The sequence below is a fragment of the Biomphalaria glabrata genome, chromosome 11 (genome assembly GCF_947242115.1).
Source record: "Biomphalaria glabrata chromosome 11, xgBioGlab47.1, whole genome shotgun sequence".
Lineage (NCBI taxonomy): Eukaryota > Metazoa > Mollusca > Gastropoda > Planorbidae > Biomphalaria > Biomphalaria glabrata.
The window spans coordinates 6,392,013-6,415,409 of record NC_074721.1 but is presented as its reverse complement, the minus strand read 5'-3'; the positions used below and the strand labels follow the sequence as shown (position 1 = coordinate 6,415,409).

General features: G+C 36.0%; 1 protein-coding gene across 2 annotated transcripts in view; it reads left to right on the top strand.

The window, feature by feature from the left end:
* The window catches only part of LOC106068624 (uncharacterized), a 34,597-nt gene extending 22,960 nt beyond the window's left edge, over positions 1–11,637 (top strand). For both annotated transcript variants that reach the window (XM_056004158.1, XM_013228070.2), the window contains exons 2-3: positions 419–1,021; positions 8,764–11,637. In XM_056004158.1, coding sequence (XP_055860133.1) covers positions 504–1,021; positions 8,764–9,850 — 1,605 coding nt within the window. In that variant the 5' untranslated portion in view covers positions 419–503 and the 3' untranslated portion in view covers positions 9,851–11,637. The remainder of the gene's footprint in view (positions 1–418; positions 1,022–8,763) is intronic.
* The last annotated feature ends 11,760 nt before the right edge of the window (positions 11,638–23,397 follow it).

The window sequence follows — 23,397 nt, the reverse complement described above, 5'->3', positions numbered from 1 at the left end:
TTCTAGAAGAAAGCTGGAACTTACGGAAAATATGAAGAAATATAGGTTAGAGATAGATGATTTGCTTCATTAGTGAATGTAGCGATCAAAGAATGAATACTTTATCACAAAATCTTCAACTCACTTTGCTTAAAAGTAGCTGACAAGTGAATAAAAAATAATTAAACTAAAGGTCAAGACCTAACTCATTTTTAACGGGGGGTGTCATTGAAAATAAGTTAAATTTTAGTAAAGGAAGTTATATATTAATTATTTTACCCCTTCACGAAAGAGATACTGCATTTGGCGAACTTAAAATAGAACCTATATTCTATTAGTAATAGTCAATCACTCTGAAGGTCAGTACTAGTGACATCCTTTATACATTTTTATTATTGATTCTAAGTCATTGAAATATTTCTCTCTATTATTGTTCCAGGTTTTGTATGTAGGAACTGTTGAAGCATCGAACGTAATGGCCTAGAGTATCAGAGCACGTATGACTAACAACATTCCCAGCAGCCATGGTCACTTACGGGAGAGTGTCTGTTCTTCACAGAAGGGTAATACTAATGTTCATCTTGTTGACCGTTGGTCAGGGTAGCAAGAATGTGGATGAACAAGATGACAACCTCAATTCAAGAAAGAATTCGAAACACGACACTACGGAAGTAAACCTCACTCAGACACACCCTGGTGGCGACGTCATTTCAATGAATACTACAACCGCAAGTACCACATCAACAGCGATAACTAGGTCACCACCCTCTGCTGCGGTGACGTTCTTCACAACGCCATCAATGACATCATCAACGACAACTTCCACTTCAACAACTTCCACTATGAAATCAACAGCTAGAGCTACAACTTCCTCTGCATTCACCACATTAACTACGAAAAATACAGCAACCAAATTGTTTGTCTCCTCAACCACAAAGCCAAGTAACCTTGACCCTGCTTCTGTTGTGAAACTTTCAGTAGAGAGTACCACCGGCCAGCTTGCATCCAAGGAAGTTCAATTTGGACTAAATGTCATGAAATCGTACGTACATATTTGTAACTACTAAGTCCATAGTCATTGTTTAGATAGCATTAAATCTGTAAACATAAATGGAAGGTAGATAACTGGTAAAGATCAGATTTCATGTTTTTGAAACTTTAAATCTGACACTTGTCAGGAGTTATCTACCTTTCTATGTTTCGATTACACTGCTAGTGTGGTAGCGTGTGTTAAATTTCAACAAAGCCAAACAATCTGGGCTTTAAATCCTCATCCGCTAACCCAGTGATGGGCAAACTATGGCCCGCGGGCCAAGTCCGGACAGTGAAGAAATTTAATGCCACATGTTTTGCATTAATAATTTTAAAAAAAAAATCATGCACAATGAAAAATTTAAAGTTTTGAGTACGAACTGAGACATTGAAGCAACGTTTGCAATGCAACATGTCGTTTATAAACGCTATATCCCAACACTTCACTTCTGAACCAAACAACACTATGTATACATACATCACCTCTGACGAAAGACAAAAAAAAAATCCGAAAAAAATTGTTGAGCTAGCTAAATCTTTTATAAACATTGCCTAGTCCTCTGAAAATCGTTACAAATGTAAGTATGTTGTGTATTTCTAAAAGTAATAAAACACTATCTAATGCAGGGGTTCTCAACCTGTGGGTCGCGACTCCCTTTGGGGTCGATTAACGATTTGCCAGGGGTCGCCAAAGACCATCGAAAAACTGGATTGTTTTGTCTATTCTTCTATTGCTGTGTGTGTGTGTGTGTGCAGGGGGGGGGTCGCGACAAAATTGTAAAAAGGGGTCGCCGAGCTGAAAAGTTTGAGAACCGCTGATCTAATGGCTTCTTTGATAAACCATATATAATTCAAGTTTGCCGATTTTTAAAACTTTTTACGAAAAAGGAATTTAAACTATAACATCTAGTGTCGATTCAAGACATACATTTTTCCATCACAGTTAACTTGAAGTATGATTAACTATAAGTTCTGCTCCAAAGGCTGCTACGGGCGAATGTAGTAATATGAATAATACTGCACTATTGGTATTATTTAAAATGAAAACATTTCTGAATAGATAGCATTTTGAATGCATTCAAGTTAAAACAAGGTTATACAGACAGTTTGTGTCGAAACATAAACTCAAAATCGGCCCCCACCAGGATTCGAACACGGGACATCGGGTTCCAAGTGCTTTACCCCTCAGCCACAGGATCTCTATATATTCATTTAGTGTACACTTATATTTTTTAAAATAATATTTATTAATCTTATCCATACATTCAAAATTAATAACATGTTACATGTAATAAAAAGAAACTAAAAAAGATTTCTTCTTCTTATAAAATTAGATAAATTTAAAAATTAGATAAAAAATAATTATTATTGACCTACTTTAGGTAGTGAGCTAGCAAGAAATGACTAGACAAGACTTTCCTCTCGCAAATAAAAATAATATCTCCATTGTCATTTGTCATACAAACTAGATCTAGAATCTTGATACAGAATTTACTAGATCTAGATTAGAACTTGTATGACTTACAATTTTTATTATTAAAAGTACTAGACCTAGGCCAATGTTATGATCAGGGATAGTAGGCCTTTTGTTACCGGTAATGGTGTACTATGCTCTTCGTATCCGAATCATTTTTTAACGTAATACTACTGTGTACATGATGGGAGCCTGGCCGTGCTGTTTGCGCGCTGGACCGTCGTTCGGAGTTATCGATGTTCGCGGATTCATACCCTGCCCGCTCCAATCCCCCGTCGTCCTGCGGGAGGTTTGGACTAGGAAGTAAACTATCTTCAACTCTGAAGGAACATCCGAAACATGTCAAACATTAAATATTAAAAAATAAATCTGCACCCCTAAGTTGTCAGATGATAAGTTATTGCCTTAATAATTAACATTTTGTTCAAATTATTAATACATTTATAACTCTATAAATGAGTGTAATGAAAGCAGTGGCGTAGCAAGGAACCCGTGGGCCCGGGTTCAAGAATATCTTGGTGGCCCCCCCCCCCCTTCCCCTAATAAGATGAATGTAAAGTGAGACAAAACAATGGAATAATTTATATGTATCGGTACATTTACTGAAATACATTCCTATGCAAGTAGAGTATCTTTTTTTATCAGTAAATATGGCATTTCGTTTGATTCAGTTAGGACTCAGACAAGTATTAGTGTCTTAAAAGTCTATGTTTGTTCAATGTCTTAGGAGAATTAAACGACTTAAAGATGTTTCAAATAAAGAAAGAAACGTTTTATGAGTTCTACATTCTACACATTTACATTCCTAAAACTTCTAGTTGATAATTTTTAAATATTAATATAAACTATATTCTAATTCTACTTCCATTCTGTAAGTGTAATTACATCTAACATTTCTCTGGCCTTTTATGTAGCAAAGTCAGTAACCACTAACCAGTATATCTATTTCTAGGCTTTAAGGCTGCTTCTCGCTCAAATGGAAACATGTACATGCTACCCTACCACAGACCGCTATTCTGAACACATTGATACAGACAAAGAGAGAAATAATATGAATGCTGTGACAATGTCTGAAAAACATAATGATAAAAATGTAGTTGTCTAAAATAAAACAAAAAACAGCCAAATCTCATATATCTGTTTACGATAAAACAAAAATAAACAGCCAAAGCTCATACACAGACTATATATGTCTTTAGGAAACATTGAACCCGTGAACAATATTCTGAGTCAGTATCATCTGGGTCAAGTGTGACTAGAAAAATGATGGCATCATAAAACTCTTTTGTCTTTGCGCTTGAAATGAAACTGGGCATTAACGCATGATGACATTTTTTTTGTATGTCCATGAAATCTGTCAAGTAATTGTAAAACGATGACAATGATAGTTCGGTAAAATACGTTGAGTTTGAAAGTTGATTTTGAAGGTCTTCTCTTAAATCTTGAATTTGAATTATTTCTTCACAGTAATTAGTGGTAGGCTCATCAAATTCCCTGATAACTTTCATCAATGATACAGTGCAACAATTGTACCAACACCTCAAGATGGAGCTACTTCAGCAGCCGCATTTATTACTCTCTAAAAGTCAGTTCTCCAATGATTTACTTCAATAGAGATCTTGTTTAGTTGACTTTCTGCTTTATGTAGGTCTAGCTCAGTGTTTCCCAAAGTGGTCTATATAGACCCCCAGGGGTCTACGAAGACTTCCAAGGGGTCTACGAAAGTTTAAATGGGAATTGGGGGTCCATGAGATGTGCACGGGGGTCTACGATAAAGAATCTCAATTTAGCCTGTCTTGACTTTTATTTTGACAATTTGAATCATTTCATACACACATTTATGATTTGTACCTTAGGAAATCCTTACATTTTTATCATGCTGATTGAATGAAAAATTGTTTTATAATTTAATTGAATAACTAGATTTAAAGAGTGTAGTTTTCTCTAGTTATAACAACAAAAATAAATGTAGACTGTACAGCGTTAAGTATTTGAAATTGAACTTCATTACTGCCTTGTCAAACAAGCGAGTGTTAATGTGCCATTTTTTTATGATGCTATGAAACCAATTAAGCTGGAGGATCATTTGAGATGAAGCCACCCTGATAAAAAGATAAAGGTTTGCAAAACTTTCAAACACTCAAATATTAAGTTCAGAATACACCCACAATATCTTTCTTTGACCTGACAGTGAGAAGAAGATGATTATTGAACGTTTTACTATATCTCTTTACTTATTGTAAAATACTGAAAATCTCACACAATAGGCATATTATTGATTTTACCAGCCGTTGAAAAAATTGTAAAAACTCTTACATGAACTTATATCATTAAAAGAATTTCATGTTTGGGTTTTGTGGCCGGTGTCTTGTTTTGGGCCTCTTGATGAAGAATGCAATTTTGAAGACATGGTCGGCATTCTCTGGTGACACTCCAAAGGGGCAAATGTCAATGGTCCCAATTTTGAGCTTCTGGAACATATGTTTTCTCATTATGATGTGTACTGTTCTGATGTGAAAAATTATAGGTGGTCCTATTGGGATAGTTTATAAAAGGTGTCATCGAATGAGAGCTTGTCATTTCTCGTTTTTACAATTGATTATTAGTTTCTTCATTTCTTCCGTATAGAGTGCGATGTTGAAATGTGTATTTGTTTTCTCACATTTGGCAAGTGTGTCAGCCTTCTATTTCAACGTTCCTTCAGATTATGTGGATAATTACATCCTAGCCCAAACCTCCCGACAGGAGATGCGAGCAGGCAAGGTGACTACCGAACGTCAGTCCAGGCATCATCAGTTATTTTATTCAGGAGGAATCAGAGTTTCTCAAGCTTTGAAGGACTATTTTTAGATTGGTCTCCAAAAAAAATTAACTGTTTGGCGAACTTGGCCAATGCTCCTATTTCTTCTCTGTGGTTGTCATAGAGCTCATTAGTTACAATGAACTTAATTTTTTAATTATGTTTTCTCCATGAGGCCATTCAGTCAGTATTCCAGCTACTCCGTTTGTGGTGGCTTTCTGAAAACCATCCATGCAAACTCTGACCCATTGGTTGTTAGGGCAATGGATTTGTAGAAGAGTTCACTAAATTCTTGAACTCTGTTGGAATAGAGTCAAATATTTCTTTCTTCTTATGTAAGTCTTTGCAAACGACATATTTCTGCAAACAACATATTTCTCTATACAACTGGCTGAGTCAACATTGTCTGGTAATGAGTTTTTTTAAAAATTATTATGGCTCAAGAAATTTACGAAAAACTGTTCTTTGGAGAACTTTTACTATGATACTTAAGGCACATTAATATTTAATGTTTTAAAGAACTACTTCATAAAACAGCCAATCCCTATATGAAAAATTATCTCAGTAGCAAGTACTAGCAACAGATGGTGAGCTTGCAAGCCTTTAAAAACAAAAAGTTTCCAATGTGTTTAGTGATTGTATGCTATACGTATTCACTGTTCTATAATGGGTTTTAATTTGTGCCCGTTTAATAGATTTATTTTAAAAAATTAATTCAACTTAAATTGTAGTTTTAAATTACTTTTTCACTCATCGTGTCACTAGTTAGAAATTATTTTAAACAAAATGTGTAATTTGAAATTGATGAATTTTCAAAAATTTAATATAACTTAAGCAGGGGTCTACGGAAAACCAGAAAACACGGCAAGGGGTCTATGAGAGAAAAAAGTTTGGGAACCACTGGTCTAGCTGATCACTTTCAAACATTTTTGTCACAACTCTGACAGCGCTTACAGTTTTGTACTCAACAATAAGCAGAATTATATTATTATTATATTTCTAATTTGCCTCTAAATACTGTAGCTTCCAGCCCTTTTTTTATTCCTTAAAGGAACACAAAGTAATTTGTGTTAAAAACTTTAGGACATCAAACTATCTGAATCTCATTGTTTTTAGAGAGATTCATTCCTTGATGACCACCTTGTTGAGTGTCCTAGAAATGACGCTCTCCCTATTCGATTCAAGATGCACCCATCTTGAGAAGGTGTGAGCAAAATCACATACTAAGTCCTAGAAATCTGCAACGTCTTTTATAGAGCTGACGTAATCATTTCAGACCAAGTTTAAGTTGTGGTTAGCACAGTGAACATAATGGGCAAGCGGCTTCTTTTTATTAAGCGATTCCCAAAGGCCATTTTACTATCCACTCATATGGAAAGCACCGTCCTAGCTTTAGCCTTGCAGTTTATTTAAGGATAAATTATTAATTATTTGGAGCAATCGTATAGCCAATTCTTCACAACTATGAAAACCTAGAAATGACTATTTGCTTGGGTATTCCTACATCAAAGATCACACAAATTATGTTAATTTGATCAACTTTTGATATGTCTTGAGTGCTCTCACTAATGAAAAATGGCGCCGGTTGGCCCTCTAATTGTACTATTATTTTTGTTGAAACTGCATTGCCCAACGGTCTGTTATATCTGATGTTTTGTTGTCCAGCCAAATTTCAATATTCATAGCTATTTTAGAGGTTTTTGTATAAATATAATGGTGTTAATTTTCTTTAACAACTATGAACCAAATAAATACTAAGCATTGGCCAGAGAATGACATTATTCCATGATCAATTTAGACATCTATCTTCTAAATATTTGTTATAAACCTGCTGGCCAATTCTGTTTCGCCATTCACTGTAATAACACACGCACGATAGTTGTGTAACATACTTTGATGTTTCTTTTGCTTGCTTAATATTTAATGTTATACTTTGTTTGTTTATATTCTATTTTCTTCTTTTTTAAAAAATTCTGTTGTTAACATTTTTTTAACACAACTAAACATGATAATGACGACTTCTATTTTATAGTATCTACTTTGTTAGATCGAATACAAAAGTTTTTAAATCACATTTGATTTTATTTTAATAGCAATTACATATCTCATAACTATTGAAACCATCAGAGACAAAAATATTATACAAGGATTAGCGTATGAACAACTAATGGATAACCAACCAAAAGTAAAAGCAAATTCATATTTTTTTCTATTTATTAGACAGAATATACCATGCAGTTTTGTAATACAGCAACTCAAATTTTCAAATTTTAAATACAAAAATTTAAAGGAAAAAATTAAGGTTTGAAAAAATTGAATAATTAGCAGATGAAATATTAATTCGTGACCAACAGGGCTATCCCTATAGCAACACCTCATTCCTTATTTTTCTGTATAACGCATTACTATTTTCTAAACCAAACTCCTTCCCCCCCCCCCAATCAATTCTAATACTATCAATGGTTTATGAAACATACAGAGAAAAAAAGTAGGGTACGAACTGGCATTAATAGTCATTTCAATCGTACAATTAAGGCTCGCCACCATTACAATAAACCTGATGGAAAGCAGTTCCTTACATTCAAGCAATCCAAGCCGCTGGTGCATACTCTTTAGTCTAAATCACGGGTTAATGTTTTAAAACTAAAATAAAGTTCGTGCAACGTTGTGGGTATTTTGATGGAGCTTTTCAGATTCTATACTATAGTAGTGTTAACAAAAGGTCTTTTTTCTTCTATAGTGTCATCCCTATGTTCTCACGAGGGCCCCAACTGGTCAAGAGTCATGGGCCCAAATGCGATAAACCCCTTTGCTACGCCATAGGCTGTGGGCCCCTAATGGTCGTGGGCCCGGGTTCATTGAACCCCTTCGCGCCATGGATGCTACGCCACTGAATGAAAGTGAATCAACATTTCCCAATTTAAAGTCTTTTGAAAACACGTGCAGCTTGAAAAAATAGATAGCATTAAATTTTGATAACCTTAGATTTACTACAAAATTTCTATATTCTGTTATATTATAACCCGTAAAAGTTTTTTCTCCAAGTCTTTGGCCAGCCACTAAAAACGTTTACCCACCATTGCGCTAACCGAACCGAAAACAAGGGAACATTTTTCTTTAATATTAGAGATGATTGTTCTTGGGGCATATTCAATATTTGACTGAATTAAATTCGTGTTTTTTTGTTTCCAAGAGATATAAAGATAATATTTAGCCGATAATGGGCGTCGGAGGAGTGGTCAAGCGCAAAGAATCTGAACCATGGGGTCTCGAGTTCGAGCCCTGGTGAAAACTCAATTCAATTTGGTATATGGCTCACGTTGTGACTGCAAAGGGGTAGGTCGATCTGCTGTTCACATGATATCCTCATTAACCGACAATGTTACATCATCTGCAATATATTAATGGGTTACCATTATTTTACTTTTTTATATTTTAATCGAATATAACAAAATTATCATCTTTCTTTTTTTCGCAGATTGCATAGCTGTCTTTGTAATCCACAAACCTTAATGTGTAAAATAATACATCAGAGTCAAGTACTTTCGACTCCAATCGCTAAATATATGACACCAAGTCCAGCGTTCCTGAACACCTACACATGTTTCTTAGAGCAGGACATCAACGTAACGTGCAGCAGGGTGCCTGGGGTTGAGGCTGCAGCTGTCTGCCCCCAAAACAACTGTGCTGCAGATTTCACAGCGTTCGGACCCGGCTGTCTACTCCACTTCGTCAACGTGGTGTGGAGGAAAGACCAGAAGCTCTTCGTTGACCTGTGGAAAACTGAGGTCAGCAGCATCTTCAGCTGTAACGCCAGCTGCTGGAATGCGGATCTTGGAAGCGGCGACGACGATGTGGACAATGACCAGTACAACGACGATGACGACTCCGTCAACCCTATTATTATCGGCGTCGTCGTCGCTATCGGTATTATCGTCGTGGTCATCTTCCTAACCATTATAGTCTTCGTCGTTTTATCAAGGCGTAAAACTAAAGCTGGTCAGCGCCATAGAGCCTCCACGCAAGCGTTGACCAATGGCGGATTTGAATCCGGACACCATATCTTGAATTCTTCTCATTCAAGCTTAGAGGGTGATCAAGGACGCATTATAGGAGAAAGGTATTCCGTCCCAGAAGTCGGCACGAAGAGCATCCATGTTTACAACGACCCAGTGGTCCAGGATCCTGGTTACGCCTACATTGACGAGGCGCAAGCTGGCACCAAAAGCGAGTACTCCACCTTAGATGAAGCTTCACAGTACCGACACGAGTACAAAAGAGCGTCCTCCAACACATCCGATCCACGACTTAGGCCCCCTCTCCCACTCCCTAAACGAACCACCAGCGAGCCCCTGCCCTACTACTCAGTGGCTAAGACCTTCAGTGACACGAACGATGCGAGCGGTCAGTACTTGGAGCTCATCGGAGATAATTCAGGAACAGCCCAAGGAAAACCAGGAAGCGGTTTAACGGAAGCTCCTTTATATGGGAAAATAGAAGCAAAGGGAGAAAGCGATAAAAAGAATGAATATTTTGAGCTTGAAAAAGACAATTATGTGCTCTAACACTTTGTGTCTCGTTCCTTTGAATCTCTAAAAGGAGTATCGAATACATTCGTAGTTGCCATTTTTATATGACATTGTTACATGTATCGATATGCAAATTCGAAAGCAACAAGCATTGCTCTCGATACTGTAGGTTCATGTTGGATAGGGTATAATGCTATATATAGATTTTATAACTGGTCTAGAGATTCCTCTACTAAACGTATGTAAAATAATTAGCTGAGTTTTAATTATTTTAGAAATACATTTTTTTTGTACATCAGCAGTACACAGTAGATCGCCAGGTTCTCATTATTTATATTTTATGTCGTCTGCATTAAACTATTGCAAGATTTATTTTTATTTCGTTTAAGTCTGCCAATAAGTTGTTAAATGAGTGACCTCCATGGGGCTCGGTGGCTGAGGGATTACGCGCTTATTTTCCAAACCTGTGGTTCTGGGTTCGAATCTCGGTAAAGATTGAGATTTTGAATTTTGGGATTTTTAGGGCGCCTTTAGTACAAACGGCCCTAGTAACTGAAGCTAAGCGATTCACAACATATCAACTATGCTCTGAGTCCACCCACTGGGTACGTGACACCCTGCTCGTTAACCGATGGCCAAAAAAAAAAGATTATTTTAACATCATCTGTCCTATAGATCGCAAGGTCTGAAAAGGAACTTTACTTTTTTTTTTGAGTGACCTCCGCTATCGTATGCTGCCCCTTAGTCTAAATCACAGATTAGGCACCACAAATAATGTTCATTTCTCTCTTTTTCTCTGAAAGTCCCGTCCATTTCTTGATGTCTTCCCCTTTGCTTCTGTTATATAAAATTTTTTACTCAAATATCTCTCTAGTTACCTTGTTTTAACATTGCAAACGGCAATACTGAGATCAGAATGTATGTGCTATGTATTCGAAACGCATTTTTGTGTGTGCTAAAGAATTACGATAGTAACTCAATAGAACATGATTGGCTTGTGAGGAAAAATGTAACTGAATGGCATAATTATTATCAGTCTGTTGTCCTGGGTACTTGAATGTGTCTGTTCACTGGTCTTGATCTCATCTTATAGAATCGCTGACTTCGTTGACTTGAGGACATTCAAGCAGACACAACAATAAGAACAATACACTTGAAAACCATGATTTACTGGATAATAGCCATGATGAATTCAAACGATGTTTTATTTACAAATGGGTATGATCATCATGTCAGTAAATCCATCTGTTTGACCTAGCAGTTCCTTCACTATCCTTCTTGCTCCAAGCCCTAGCCATATTTCCCTAATGCAGAGGTTCTCAGCCTGTGGATCGCGCCCCCCCTTTCGGGGGTCGCGATTTGCGAGGGGTCGCCTAAGATCATCGAAAATATGGATTGTATTGTCTATTCTTCTATTGCTGTATGTGTGTTGGGGGGGGGGGGGTCGCGGCAGAGTGGGGGATTGTAAATAGGGATCAAAGAGCATAAAAGGTTGAGAACCGCTGCCCTAATGTGTACCCCTGATACGTCACTACTTTTTTTTTTACTATCACTAAATACAAAGCAAAATATATTTATTTACAAAACTAGCATACTCTCTAAACTAAACTAGGTCACTACGCTGTAAGTGTGGGCATTACAATGTGTGACGTCTTTTTGTAACTAAGTAGCAAGAGAGTTAACTCTTGGTTTAATGCTCCCTTGTGTTTCTAATTTTGAGTTGTCACTCTTTTAAGGAAGTCAAAGCCATTATTACTGTTTACAGATTACTAGAATGTAATGCAAAATATTATTAAAGGTGTGAACTGTGAACTAAAGAAAAAGCTGTTTCTTTAATGCTATTAATATGAAACGTAATTTTAAAACATGAAACTGTATTTTCCATTATACTCATCAAACTCTAGATTATTATCAGCCTGGAAATACAATTTTAGGTTTAGTTAATTTTTCAATTGTACTAGAAAGGTTACGAAATTATATACATGTGGTAGCTAAAAATTGGTTATCATTTAAAATCATTAAATAAAAAAAATTATTAAAGTTTGTAATGATCTCCAAAAACTGTCACTATTTAGCTTTCTAAAAACATCAGAAGTAGCAGGTCAAAGTTTTTATATTAATAAAAGAAAAACCAAAAACTGAAATTGACATCTACCATTCATTCCATGATCATCTTGCAACTGTCAGCAATACTCACAGGTTACAATTTACAGTAAGGAAGAAAAAAACAACCTATTTACAGAAAGGAAGAAAAAACATAAAACAACATATTTACAGAAAGGAAGAAAAAACAAACAACCTATTTACAGAAAGGAAGAAAAAAAAAACAAAAAAAAACCTATTTACAGAAAGGAAGAAAAAAAAAACAACCTATTTACAGAAAGGAAAAAAAAACAACAACAAACAACCTATTTACAGAAAGGAAGAAAAAAGCAACCTATGATGAACATATTTAGCCTAAGTTTGATTCCCAGATGTGAATTTGACTTCTACAATATCGAAGTAGCTAACACAGAGTAAAAATACTTTAAAAAATGCCAAATGAAACTACATTAGTAAACCATATATTCCCTGGTTCACACATTGTGTCTTTTTTTAAATATCACTGTTGATAGATTTATAACATGAATATAAATGAACAAAGAACTCTACATGATGCAACAAAAGTAAACATCTACATGTCATTATATACGAGCATTGAACGCTATACACTTTCATTATTTTCCCTCCTTTTTTTTTTTTGGTAGTTTTTCGTTTTTCTTCATTAATTAATAGTGCATTATTAGGTAAAAACATATATACTTAAAATAAATCATATATTTTATTTTTATTTTCATAGTTTATTGTAATTGTAATTTTTGTCAAAGCAAATTTGACTATGTATTAAAACAATAATACATTAAATAGTACATGTTGTTAAAATCTTTCAGACATTACTATTTTCAGCTTCCATCCTCATTTAATATAAAATAGAAAAATTACAAAATAAATTTGTTAACATAATAGTAGTGTTTAATCTTCTTTCAATATTTGTTTCTTCCTGTTTTTATAACTATTGTTTAGTTAGCGAAACTAAGAGTGAAATGGATACTTATGTTTTATCATAGCTGTCACAGTCTCGCTTGACATTAACTCTTATTCGTTCACCTTGGGTCAAGAAGGTGAAAAGCACGTGAAACCTCTGATATAGAAACAGGAAGTAAGAATGACTAAATTCACTTTCAGTTGAGTCGTCTCTGGGACTTGAGACAGTATACATCTTTTGGTAGTTGCTTTCTGTACTTAGAGCTGGATACATGGTATTGAAGCTTATTGTTACCCGCTGTGATGCGGACGTATTTTAGTAGTGAAGTTGTATTCGAGAGGACTTATGATATTTTGTGTCCGCTGGGATGCCTATGTAATTATATTTTAATACATTGGATTATCTTTGTGTAACTACCATGAGATTTAATAAACGTCATATTTGTCTGATAAAGTTTGGATTCAAGTCAATTTATTCACTTAAAGTCAGTTGAGTCGTCTTTGGGACTTGTGACAGTACAGATATTTTTGGTAGCAGCTCAGCGGCCTTCCCTTTTGCAGACACGAGATTTTGAGTTCGAATTAAGGCTTGAGAAACTTTTTTTTTTAAAGTAGGTTTTCAAAAGGCAGCACGGAAACCTTCTCCCAAATACCCCCTCCCCCACACCAACTGAATCTTAATAGGAGAGAGAGAGTGATTTGGGAAGGGGATTGTTAAGACTGAAAGGGTAGCTTCCAACCATAAGAAATAACTCATTGGTGTTGATGACGGTCGTTGACTTATCCATCTCTAGATTCTCGTGGACAACTAAGCCGTTGTAGGTGTATTATATTTTAAATTATAAAACTTGAAATAGCTTGAATAAATTTCGTTGTAAACAATACTAAATATAACTCTTACTTTAATATAGACAAATTCAGCTTGATATGAAATAAACTGATATTTTAAACAAATCTAACTCACAATAAAAACACGTCTTTACACTCTGGCATCCTGAATTCGTCAGGCGTACTTAATGCAGCTTACGACAGCTCCGCTTATCTTGCATCCAACTACCTTTCTTCATAATCCCCTTGATAACACACACACACACTCCATAACAGGTGGTCAAGGGAATCTGTTGTAGGAATCTTAACACATTTGAGACCAAAAGAAAATCCGCTGCCGAGGACAGACGCAGACGGCAATCGACCACCGGCGAACAATGGTTATGCTTGCCTTGGTTGTGACACAATATGTAGGTGTGATGAGCAGATTTGCCGGGGATTATATTATCAAACTTGACAATTCAATGAAATGAAGAAAGAAACATCTCTCTGTATTTTCTTAAAACTTCTTTAATAATACTTCTTCAACTTTCACATAAAATGACTTCTCAATTCAATAACAACTTAACTTGATACTTCATAAATAAAACTTAAAGATACATAAAACTTCACTTAGTATAACTTCAACTTCAACTAATAAAACTTTAATTAATGGACCCGCTAATATCACAAAACTTATAAATATTACTAATCGAGGACTGAGCGAGGACCATCTAGAGCGATGGTCCTCGCTCAGAACTACTACTATGCGAGGACCCCGTCTAACTGACTTTCCCCTAATTTATACTTTCTTTGATCGTACGTTCCAGAATCATGGAACCTTCTCAGATAATTATTTTTAGTAACTTTGACCTTCTAGAAGCTGACGTGTGCTATTTTTTTCCTTAACCTCTTTCTTTGATTGGATACCTAAAATTAACTTGTTTACTCTGGTCACTTGCACTAGTTTGAACTCGCTTCTAGAAACTGGTCAAAATAGGTCACAGACTCGACTCGTGACAGTAGGTCACAGCTGGGGCTTCGTATGCACGGGAAATATTGCATTCATCATTACCCTTCTGACTCGAAGACAAGCCTTATCATCATTACTAGAAGAAACATCCTGCCAAGCGAAGCTGCAGTGTCTGTTGGTGCTGTTCAATCCAAGTCAGTGATATATGACTTGTGAAAACGTTTCCATATAGTGCAGAGCAGGGGTGGGCAAATTACATGCGGCCCGCCGAGGTATTTTATGTGGCCCGCCGACACCTATAGAAATTAGGTGTGCCCACAGTATCTATATTATAAAGTAGAATGTGTGGTGTATGTATGTATGTTACTTATAGACATCAAAACCGCTTGACCAATCTTGATAAAACTAGGCAGGAATGTTCCTTGGGTACCAACATAGACCGTAGTGTATGTATTGTAGCCCCAAAACAAACTTAAGACCCTCAAAAAAAAATAAAGTTGTCCGACTCTATTACATCTATAGTATTTTATGGATCTAGGCCATGTCTACAATGTTGACATGAGAAAAGATAGAAAGGATTTAGACCTAGATCTAATTTTAAGAAATACACTTTGCGCAGATAGTTTTTTACCTTGACACATGAAAATACAAAAGAAGATCCATTGATTTCATTATTTAATAAAATTAACCTTCAATTTTGTGTTTCAAAAGCATTTTTTACATAAATTAGTTCCTGACATCTGTGACTACAGATTTCCTGACGAACATTCTTTCATTAGACAATACCGTAATGAATCGCGTACTAAAAATTAATTCGTTTAATTGTTTACTTTATAATCCCATCCCTAGATCTAAAACTCTAATTCAACTCTAAGATGATAAAACTTCTCTTAGCACAGATAGTTTTATACTTAAACACATAAATATATTAATTAAAGTCCATTCATTTCATATTTTGATCAAATAAACATTCAAATTTGGTTTTCTAAAGCTAGGCCTACATTCGTTTACGAAAGCTGCGAAGCCGAGTTGAGATAGGCCTAGATCTATATTCATTCATGAATCGCTTACTAAAAATTATTTCGTTTAATTGTTCACTTTATAATCCCATCCCTAGATCTAAAACTCTAATCCAACTCTAAGATGATAAAACTTCTCTTCGCACAGATAGTTTTATACTTTAACACATAAACATATTAATTAAAGTCCATTCATTTCATATTTTGATCAAATAAACATTCAAATTTGGTTTTCTAAAGCTACATTCGTTTACGAAAGCTGCGAAGCCGAGTTGAGATAGGCCTAGATCTATATTCATTCATGACTCGCGTACTAAAAATTATTTCGTTTAATTGTTCACTTTATAATCCCATTCATTTAACAAAGCTATTGCTCTTTTCGTTTTTAATAGATAAGAATGTATCGACTTCGGGTAAACCCATTTTTTCAAAACTAATTTTATTTTCGTAGCGAAAGAGAAATAACGTGAAAGGATCATTAGCTACGTTTAACATAAATCTAAATCCAATCCACTAGATCAGTGATGCCCAACCTAATTCGACCTGCGGGCCATTTTAATTTCTGACACTCGTGTCGCGGGACACATGAATGAAAATGTACACACACACACACACACACACACAAAACGAAATGAAATTTACATAAATTTGAAACTATTAGATTAGAAAACTGTGGAGCTAGTACTTACATTAAGGAATTGGATATCTGAAGTGACTTTTTTCACGCGTCAGAAAATGGATTAATTTCTGTACTTAAAAAAAGAACAACATTGTAGCTAGCTTTGACGTCGACTCATTTTCTTGTCGATTTTTGGTAAATATTTCCAACAATCCTCTGATCTCTAGGCGTAGTCTAACAATCTTTTTATTCGCGGCTCAAACTAAGAATGACGTCATATTTGTTTCACAATGACGTTTATATGTTGTTCTTTTTGGAAACAGACACACTTTTTTAATAGATCAAATATGTAGGCTTATTATCATGATCCACTAAAAAAAAAGTTAAGATCCGTTCTCTTTTTCTGGTAGATTCTCACTTCATAAGCACACTAATGTTAAAGGTCATAGTACCAATCAATTAAAGAAAAATTAAGGGCCCTAACGTAGGTAAAGATACATAAGTCAGCTTTTTTTTTGATGGGGTTGTCTACACTTTGTGCCGACATTTCGGCGGGCCGGATTGAACCACGTCGCGGGCCGGATCTGGCCCGCGGGCCGTATTTTGGGCATCACTGCACTAGATTATTCAAAAGCAAATGTTTTAATTTAAAAAAAAATGGATTTAAGCCTATTAGCTATTTTTACATTGACACATTCGCTTTACTTATTACATTATTATTTCGTTTAATTGTTTACAAAACACTCTCAGTGACTATATCGACAGTAATGCGCAAATAAAGACCCGCGGGTCGCGGGTAACATATGTCTAGTATAGATATAAAAATGCAAACATAAAAAAAAATATCTACTTAAATTATTGAAACTGTCTCATTATAAAAAGTTTTAAGTAAACGAAGATTATGCTTATTGCCTACACATCAATACACTCAATTCAAGACACAATGTCTTAGTGTTGGGTAGGCTTGGAATAAGATGCTAAGTGTAACAACTGATGACGCTCGATCTTTGATTGAGAACCATAAACTTGAAACACTAAAGTTTGCACAAAACTACATATAATTTAACCATTACAGTATAGAAATTTAGTTATAGTAATAAAACATATTAGGTCTAGGGGAGTTTACCACAGGTAGTTCTGATTTATGAACAAATAATCCAATGTATCTTAGCATGTGCAAGGCAAAGGAGAAGAATATAAAATCGCAAGGATGAAATTGTTATGTTACTTGAAGGACATTGACTGTGACCTTGTTACCAATATTTCTAATGAAGAGTGGAAGACAAAATTTCATGTTTCTTACAATCTCTGTAGCGATTGATTGTTTACATATGAAATGTAAATGAATGTTAAATCTTTTCAAACAAGGCTTTGTACAGGCAAGCAAAAAAAAAAAAAGTTTTTTTGTCATTTTCCTTTGCTGAAAGTTGAAACTATCTTTAGTGAAAAATGATTAAAAGTACAACACTTATTAAGAGAAGCCGATTCAGCTCCAGAGGACATAAAGCAAAGAGAAGTTTCAGTCATCACTACCACGGGAGTTTTATGGGTGCCAGAAGCTGTATTTCCACGCTGTTCACACTATTTGGGTACACACACATCAGTTCTTCTTTGTTCTCATTTGACATGTTGAAGGGTTCAGATCAGTAATTCTATATCTGAGATGAACCGCGCAGTGGTTTCAGATCAGGCAGTTCTCCGAATAGTCTTTGGAGAGTCTTGTTCGAGTCTCTTGATTTAGTATGCACCATTGAAGGACATGGTCAGCATTCTCTGGTGATGCTCCAGAAGGGAAGGCTTCGCTCGTCCCGACAATTAATTTCCGGAACATAAATTGTCTCATTCAGTGATCAATCATTTTTTGTGGAAACTAAACAAGTATAATCACTGGCCAATGTTGACTGACTGTAATTTGACAGCAGTCACACACAGGGGTAACAACTAGTAAGCTAGTTCCGGAACATTATGCACGAGTGTAAGAAGTAAAATACTGCACATTAAGTACAACTGTATATTTGTGGGGATATTCTGATATAAAAAGACAACAGCAATTAAAAAAAATCGTAATACAGTGTATATATGAATTAAAAGACATTCTACACAGCCAGCTTATATTTCTAAGATATATATATATATATATATATATATATATATATATATATATATATATATATATATATATATTTATGCGGCCCGCCATTACCAAACTTTTTTTAATGCGGCCCTCGATACAAAAATGTTGCCCACCCCTGGTGTAGAGGTACAACAATGTTGTTAGAATGGCAAGAGTTAAAATGGTGAGAGTTAAAATGGCAAGAGTTAAAATGGTGAGTCAAAATGGTGAGAGTTAAAATGGTGAGAGTTAAAATGACAAGAGTTAAAATGGCGAGAGTTAAAATGGTGAGATTTAAAATGGTGAGAGTTAAAAAATGGTGAGAACTTAAATGGTGAGAGTTATAATGATGAGAGTTAAAATGGCGAGAGTTAAAATGGTTTGAATTCAAACTGGAAAACTAAGAAGAACAGGTTTGCCTTAATGAAATCTGAAAGATGAGTGGCGGGTTTAAGAGGGCAGGTCATCAATGAACCCCTAAAAACGTATAGGTGTGTGTGATTGACCTTTCTCCCCCCCCCCCCTCCATTCTCTTGCCATAAATTCCAATCTTGATGACGTGTCACAATGATATGTACAAGAACAGCTGCCTTCATGTTTTCCTTAGGGCTTAGCATTATTTGGATAAGGTCGGTTGTTAAATTAACAACTTGAAATGTCGACACATGTTGCTATTGATAAGAACAACATGGGACCGAGCTCGCGAACAAGTTAATGATATCTGCACACATCAAAGTAAGGTTTGAATGTAAGGGATTACATCAGCTTAAAGATGGAACATACATTGTGGCACTTCTTTTACTCCCAGCACCTACGTTCTCATTCTCTTAACTCACGTCTCTTATAGTTTATTGTTATCCTATGTCTGTCTGTTTTTCTCTCTCTTTCTTTCTCTCTCTCACTCTGTTTCTCTCTCTCTCTTTCTTTCTCTCTCACCCCTCTGTCTTTCTTATTTCTCTCTCCATTTCTCTCTCTCTCTCTCTCTCTCTGTATATATATATATTCTTCACCGAGATTCGTATGCCAAGAGCTTCACCACTTGCATATTGACTGAACTTTGTCTGAATAAAAATTAGCTAAACACATTAATTAATTAATCTCCCCCCTTCCCGGCCCCTTTCTCTCTAGTTGAAAATAAGAGAAATAGTAATATATGTCTTTTAACTCGGAATACCATAAAAATTATAAAATCGTATTTAATGAGTTGAAAGGAGGAAAATTCAGCATAATAGATTGAAGTTTCTTTGCGAAGGTTGCAATATGATTACTAGAACAAACAAAGATTGAAAACAAAGATAATTCCCACATTTCTCTATTCTAATCCTTTTTTTTTAAATAAGAGTTTTTTTATAGCGCAACTTTCATAAGTATAGCATTAGAGCGCTAAGGTCCCATCTCATTTGTAGACCAATGGAGGGTAGGGCTATCTGGGAAAAGGTTTTCCGTGCTACTTTCTAGGCGCTCAGTAATACACAACTTTTCTTGAGCCGAGTGTCGAACCATGAACCCCCTTGATAGGTAGCCAAGCCAAGCCCAAGGGTAGGTGGCCTCTCGATCACACATCCCACATCTTTATCAGCCTTTGTAAAAGAGTAGCTGTAAGCTGAACTGTAAACCGCAATACTTGGACCTGTGTTACGATGTTACGGGGACTATACATCTGGAAGAGTATTCCCCCTTGAATGACACAATGACCTGTTGCTTATGTGTCCCAACACTCAAGTGAAACTCAAAAATACAACACATTCAGCTCTAAAAACACCACAAAGCTATGTGAAACAATCATTGGCCTCCTTCAGTCGTAGAACGACTATGGTTCATCTCAGAGCACATTTCCTCATGTGGCTGTGGAGCCCTATTTTGGAGAGACACTCCCGTCCACAGATAGCGCAGGTTAAGGTGGCTTTTGCTTCGGTGGTAGAGAAGCTGGCCGTTTTTCGGATTGTACGTTTTTCTTCCTGAGCTGAAACCCATGTACTTTCACTGTCCATAGCTTTCTTGGTCACTGTCTCTCTCCATCTGTTGCGGTCTAGAGCTATGTCCTGTGAAACAATACAGGCAGGTTGAAAATGCTCGTTAAACCATCATTACTAATAATTAATAACTATCAAAATTTTTTATTTAAGAAAACTCTTCTTCTGGACCTTTCTCCATGAGAATGGTCGTTTGCATAAAGTGCCTAGATCTAGTTCTATAGGCTTGCTGCATGGGTTCTCGTTCACACTTATAGACAACTGTTTTTAACTTGTAAAGACTAAATCAGTTAATGTCTAGTGACTGCATTTATTTTTGTTTTGGCTGCAAAATAGGATAGAACAACGTTGCCATTTATTCGGATTAATTAAATAAACGTAAATGCTACACCCAACCCATGAATGCGCCACCTAGAAGTGGCTAAATACATTACAATGACTCTTTATGACGTAATGCTATCAAGATCAAATCAGGCGCCGTTTTGCCCTCATTGGCATATAGGAAAGTAGCTGACAACAAATGGCATCTGAAAGAGACAGTACGAGAGCTCTTACGAAGGCAGCGGGACACACAATTGAGGAAAACCCGTGTGTAAAAAAAAGGTGTAGAAGAAGTAAGGAAAACTTCAATAGAACCCTGCTGGACAACGACTTCAATCAGATTCGGAAAAATATGCTGGTCGCAACTGGGCTTGCGTAGCCATGTCAAACGCTGGACTCATCATTAATCTACTTATTTGATAGAGATTGCCATCATTAGTATCAGGACCGGTCTTAGGCCACTGCAACCTATGCGGTCGCATTGGGCCCCGCGCTTTCATAGGCCCCGCGCTAATTCTAAAGAATGAATACAATGCAAAGTCGAATTTAATTTTCTAATATAAAATATTAATTTTCACTTATTATCCTTATTCCCAACCCAGACTAGGCCCCGCGCAATTAGTTTCGCATAGGGCCCCGCAATTGTTAGGACTGGCCCTGTTTAGTATAATGCGAAAGTTCAAGCATATTTACGTCTTAAGAATTTTTTTGGGTAACTTCTCTTGTGACTAAAAGAACAAACTTAGATACACATGCACGATCACAAAGTTTGGGCATTTGTAAGCACCAGATGCTGTGAACGTTGACTTTGGCATTAGTAGGTCAACATTTCTACAGTTCTTAGCTTCTTATCTTATTGATTACAGACGTTACTTCAAAAGAGAAGATAATTACGTCCTTCGCATTTCATGTGGCTTTCTTAGTTTCTAGTTATGCTTTTTAATCAGTTGACTTAAACTCGGCCAAGTCGTTGGTTTTCCTGGCTGGTTCAGACAAACATTCTATTCTCTAATGACATTAGGAAAGAAAGAGTACTTGTCCTAGCATATGAAATAAAATATGTGCCTTTCATTTGTGTCTTTCTGAGTGTTTTATTAGATTTTGTTTTTCTAATATGTTGGTTTACCTAGCTGATTCAACTGAGCCAGCCAGGAAAACCAATGACTTGGCATCATTTAAGTCATTGGTTAACATGCATGACTAGATGCATGACGCGCAGGACGTAATCATCGTCTTTTTAAACTAACGTCTGTACATAATATATAGCTCCTCCATCATGGACGAAGATGAGCACATTTCTCATTTCCTATGGACTCCAAGCCTCGCTTTAAAAAGCCGGCCGCATATGTGACATGGGTGGGTTAGGTCAATTGCAGATAGTTTTACTTCTTCTCTCAGCTTTTTTTTTGGGTCGGCGCTCTTTCACGCTGACCACTCTTCCTACTTCAAATCTTGAGACTCCGAGACTCACAGCTTCACGTCGTGAGGAGCGATTGAGAGCTAGTGCTTCCCAGCCGTGAATGTCGATACCGCATTCCTTGAAGGAGCTCTTGAGATTGTCTTTATAGCGCTGTCATATGCCTCCCTAAGTCTGGGAAGACAATGGATGCACCCAGGTGAGTCAATGGCTTTGGTTTCATCTTGAGACAGGGCAGAATCTGGTATGACTGATCAAGCCAATCTGGAGCGGCAGAGTTTGCCACCAATTTATCCATATATATATTTTTAAATACGTTTTATATTTGAAAAAAATACTTTATTTAAAATATAGTTTAGTTAGTATTTTAAAATTAAACAGTAAAAAGAAATCCATACTAAAATATGTGTTCCGCTAAACTCTTAGGTTAATTTGTGTTCCGCTAAACTCTCCGAATGTGCTAACTTAATATGTGTTCCGCTAAACTCTCCGAATGTGCTAAGTTAATATGGGTTCCGCTAAACTCTCCGAATGTGCTAAGTTAATTTGTGTTCCGCTAAACTCTCTGAATGTGCTTAGTTAGTATGTGTTCCGCTAAACTCTCCGAATGTGCTAAGTTAATACGTGTTCCTCTAAACTCTCCGAATGTGCTAAGTTAATATGTGTTCCGCTAAGCTCCCAGAATGTGCTAAGTTAATATGTGTTCCGCTAAACTCTCCAAATGTGCTAAGTTAATATGTGTTCCGCTAAATTCTGCGAATGTGCTAAGTTAATATGTGTTCCGCTAAGCTCCCCAAATGTGCTAAGTGTTTCGTTTAAGAAAACGTTTGGGAAAAGTAATGGCAATAATTATGACCGTAGGTCAGATAGTGACCTTACTATTTACGAAGGGCATTAACCGTTGTCGGAATAATACAATTTATAAAATTAAAAAAAATGCATTTTTTTAATTTGTTGGATTTGTGGCTGATGGAGATAAACTGATAGAGATAAACTGATTGGAGGCTGTTAGAGATAAACTGATTGGAGGCTAATAGAGATTACCTCATTGAAGGCTAATAGAGATAAACTGATTGGAGGCTAATAGAGATTACTTCATTGAAGGCTAATAGAGATAAACTGATTGGAGGCTATTAGAGATTACCTCATTGAAGGCTAATAGAGTTAAACTGATTGGTGGCTGATAGAGATAAACTGATTGGTGGCTGATAGAGAGATAAACTGATTGGTGGCTGATAGAGAGATAAACTGATTGGTGGCTGGTAGAGAGATAAACTGATTGGTTACCTATCAAAGAGAGTTCGATACAGAGTTGTG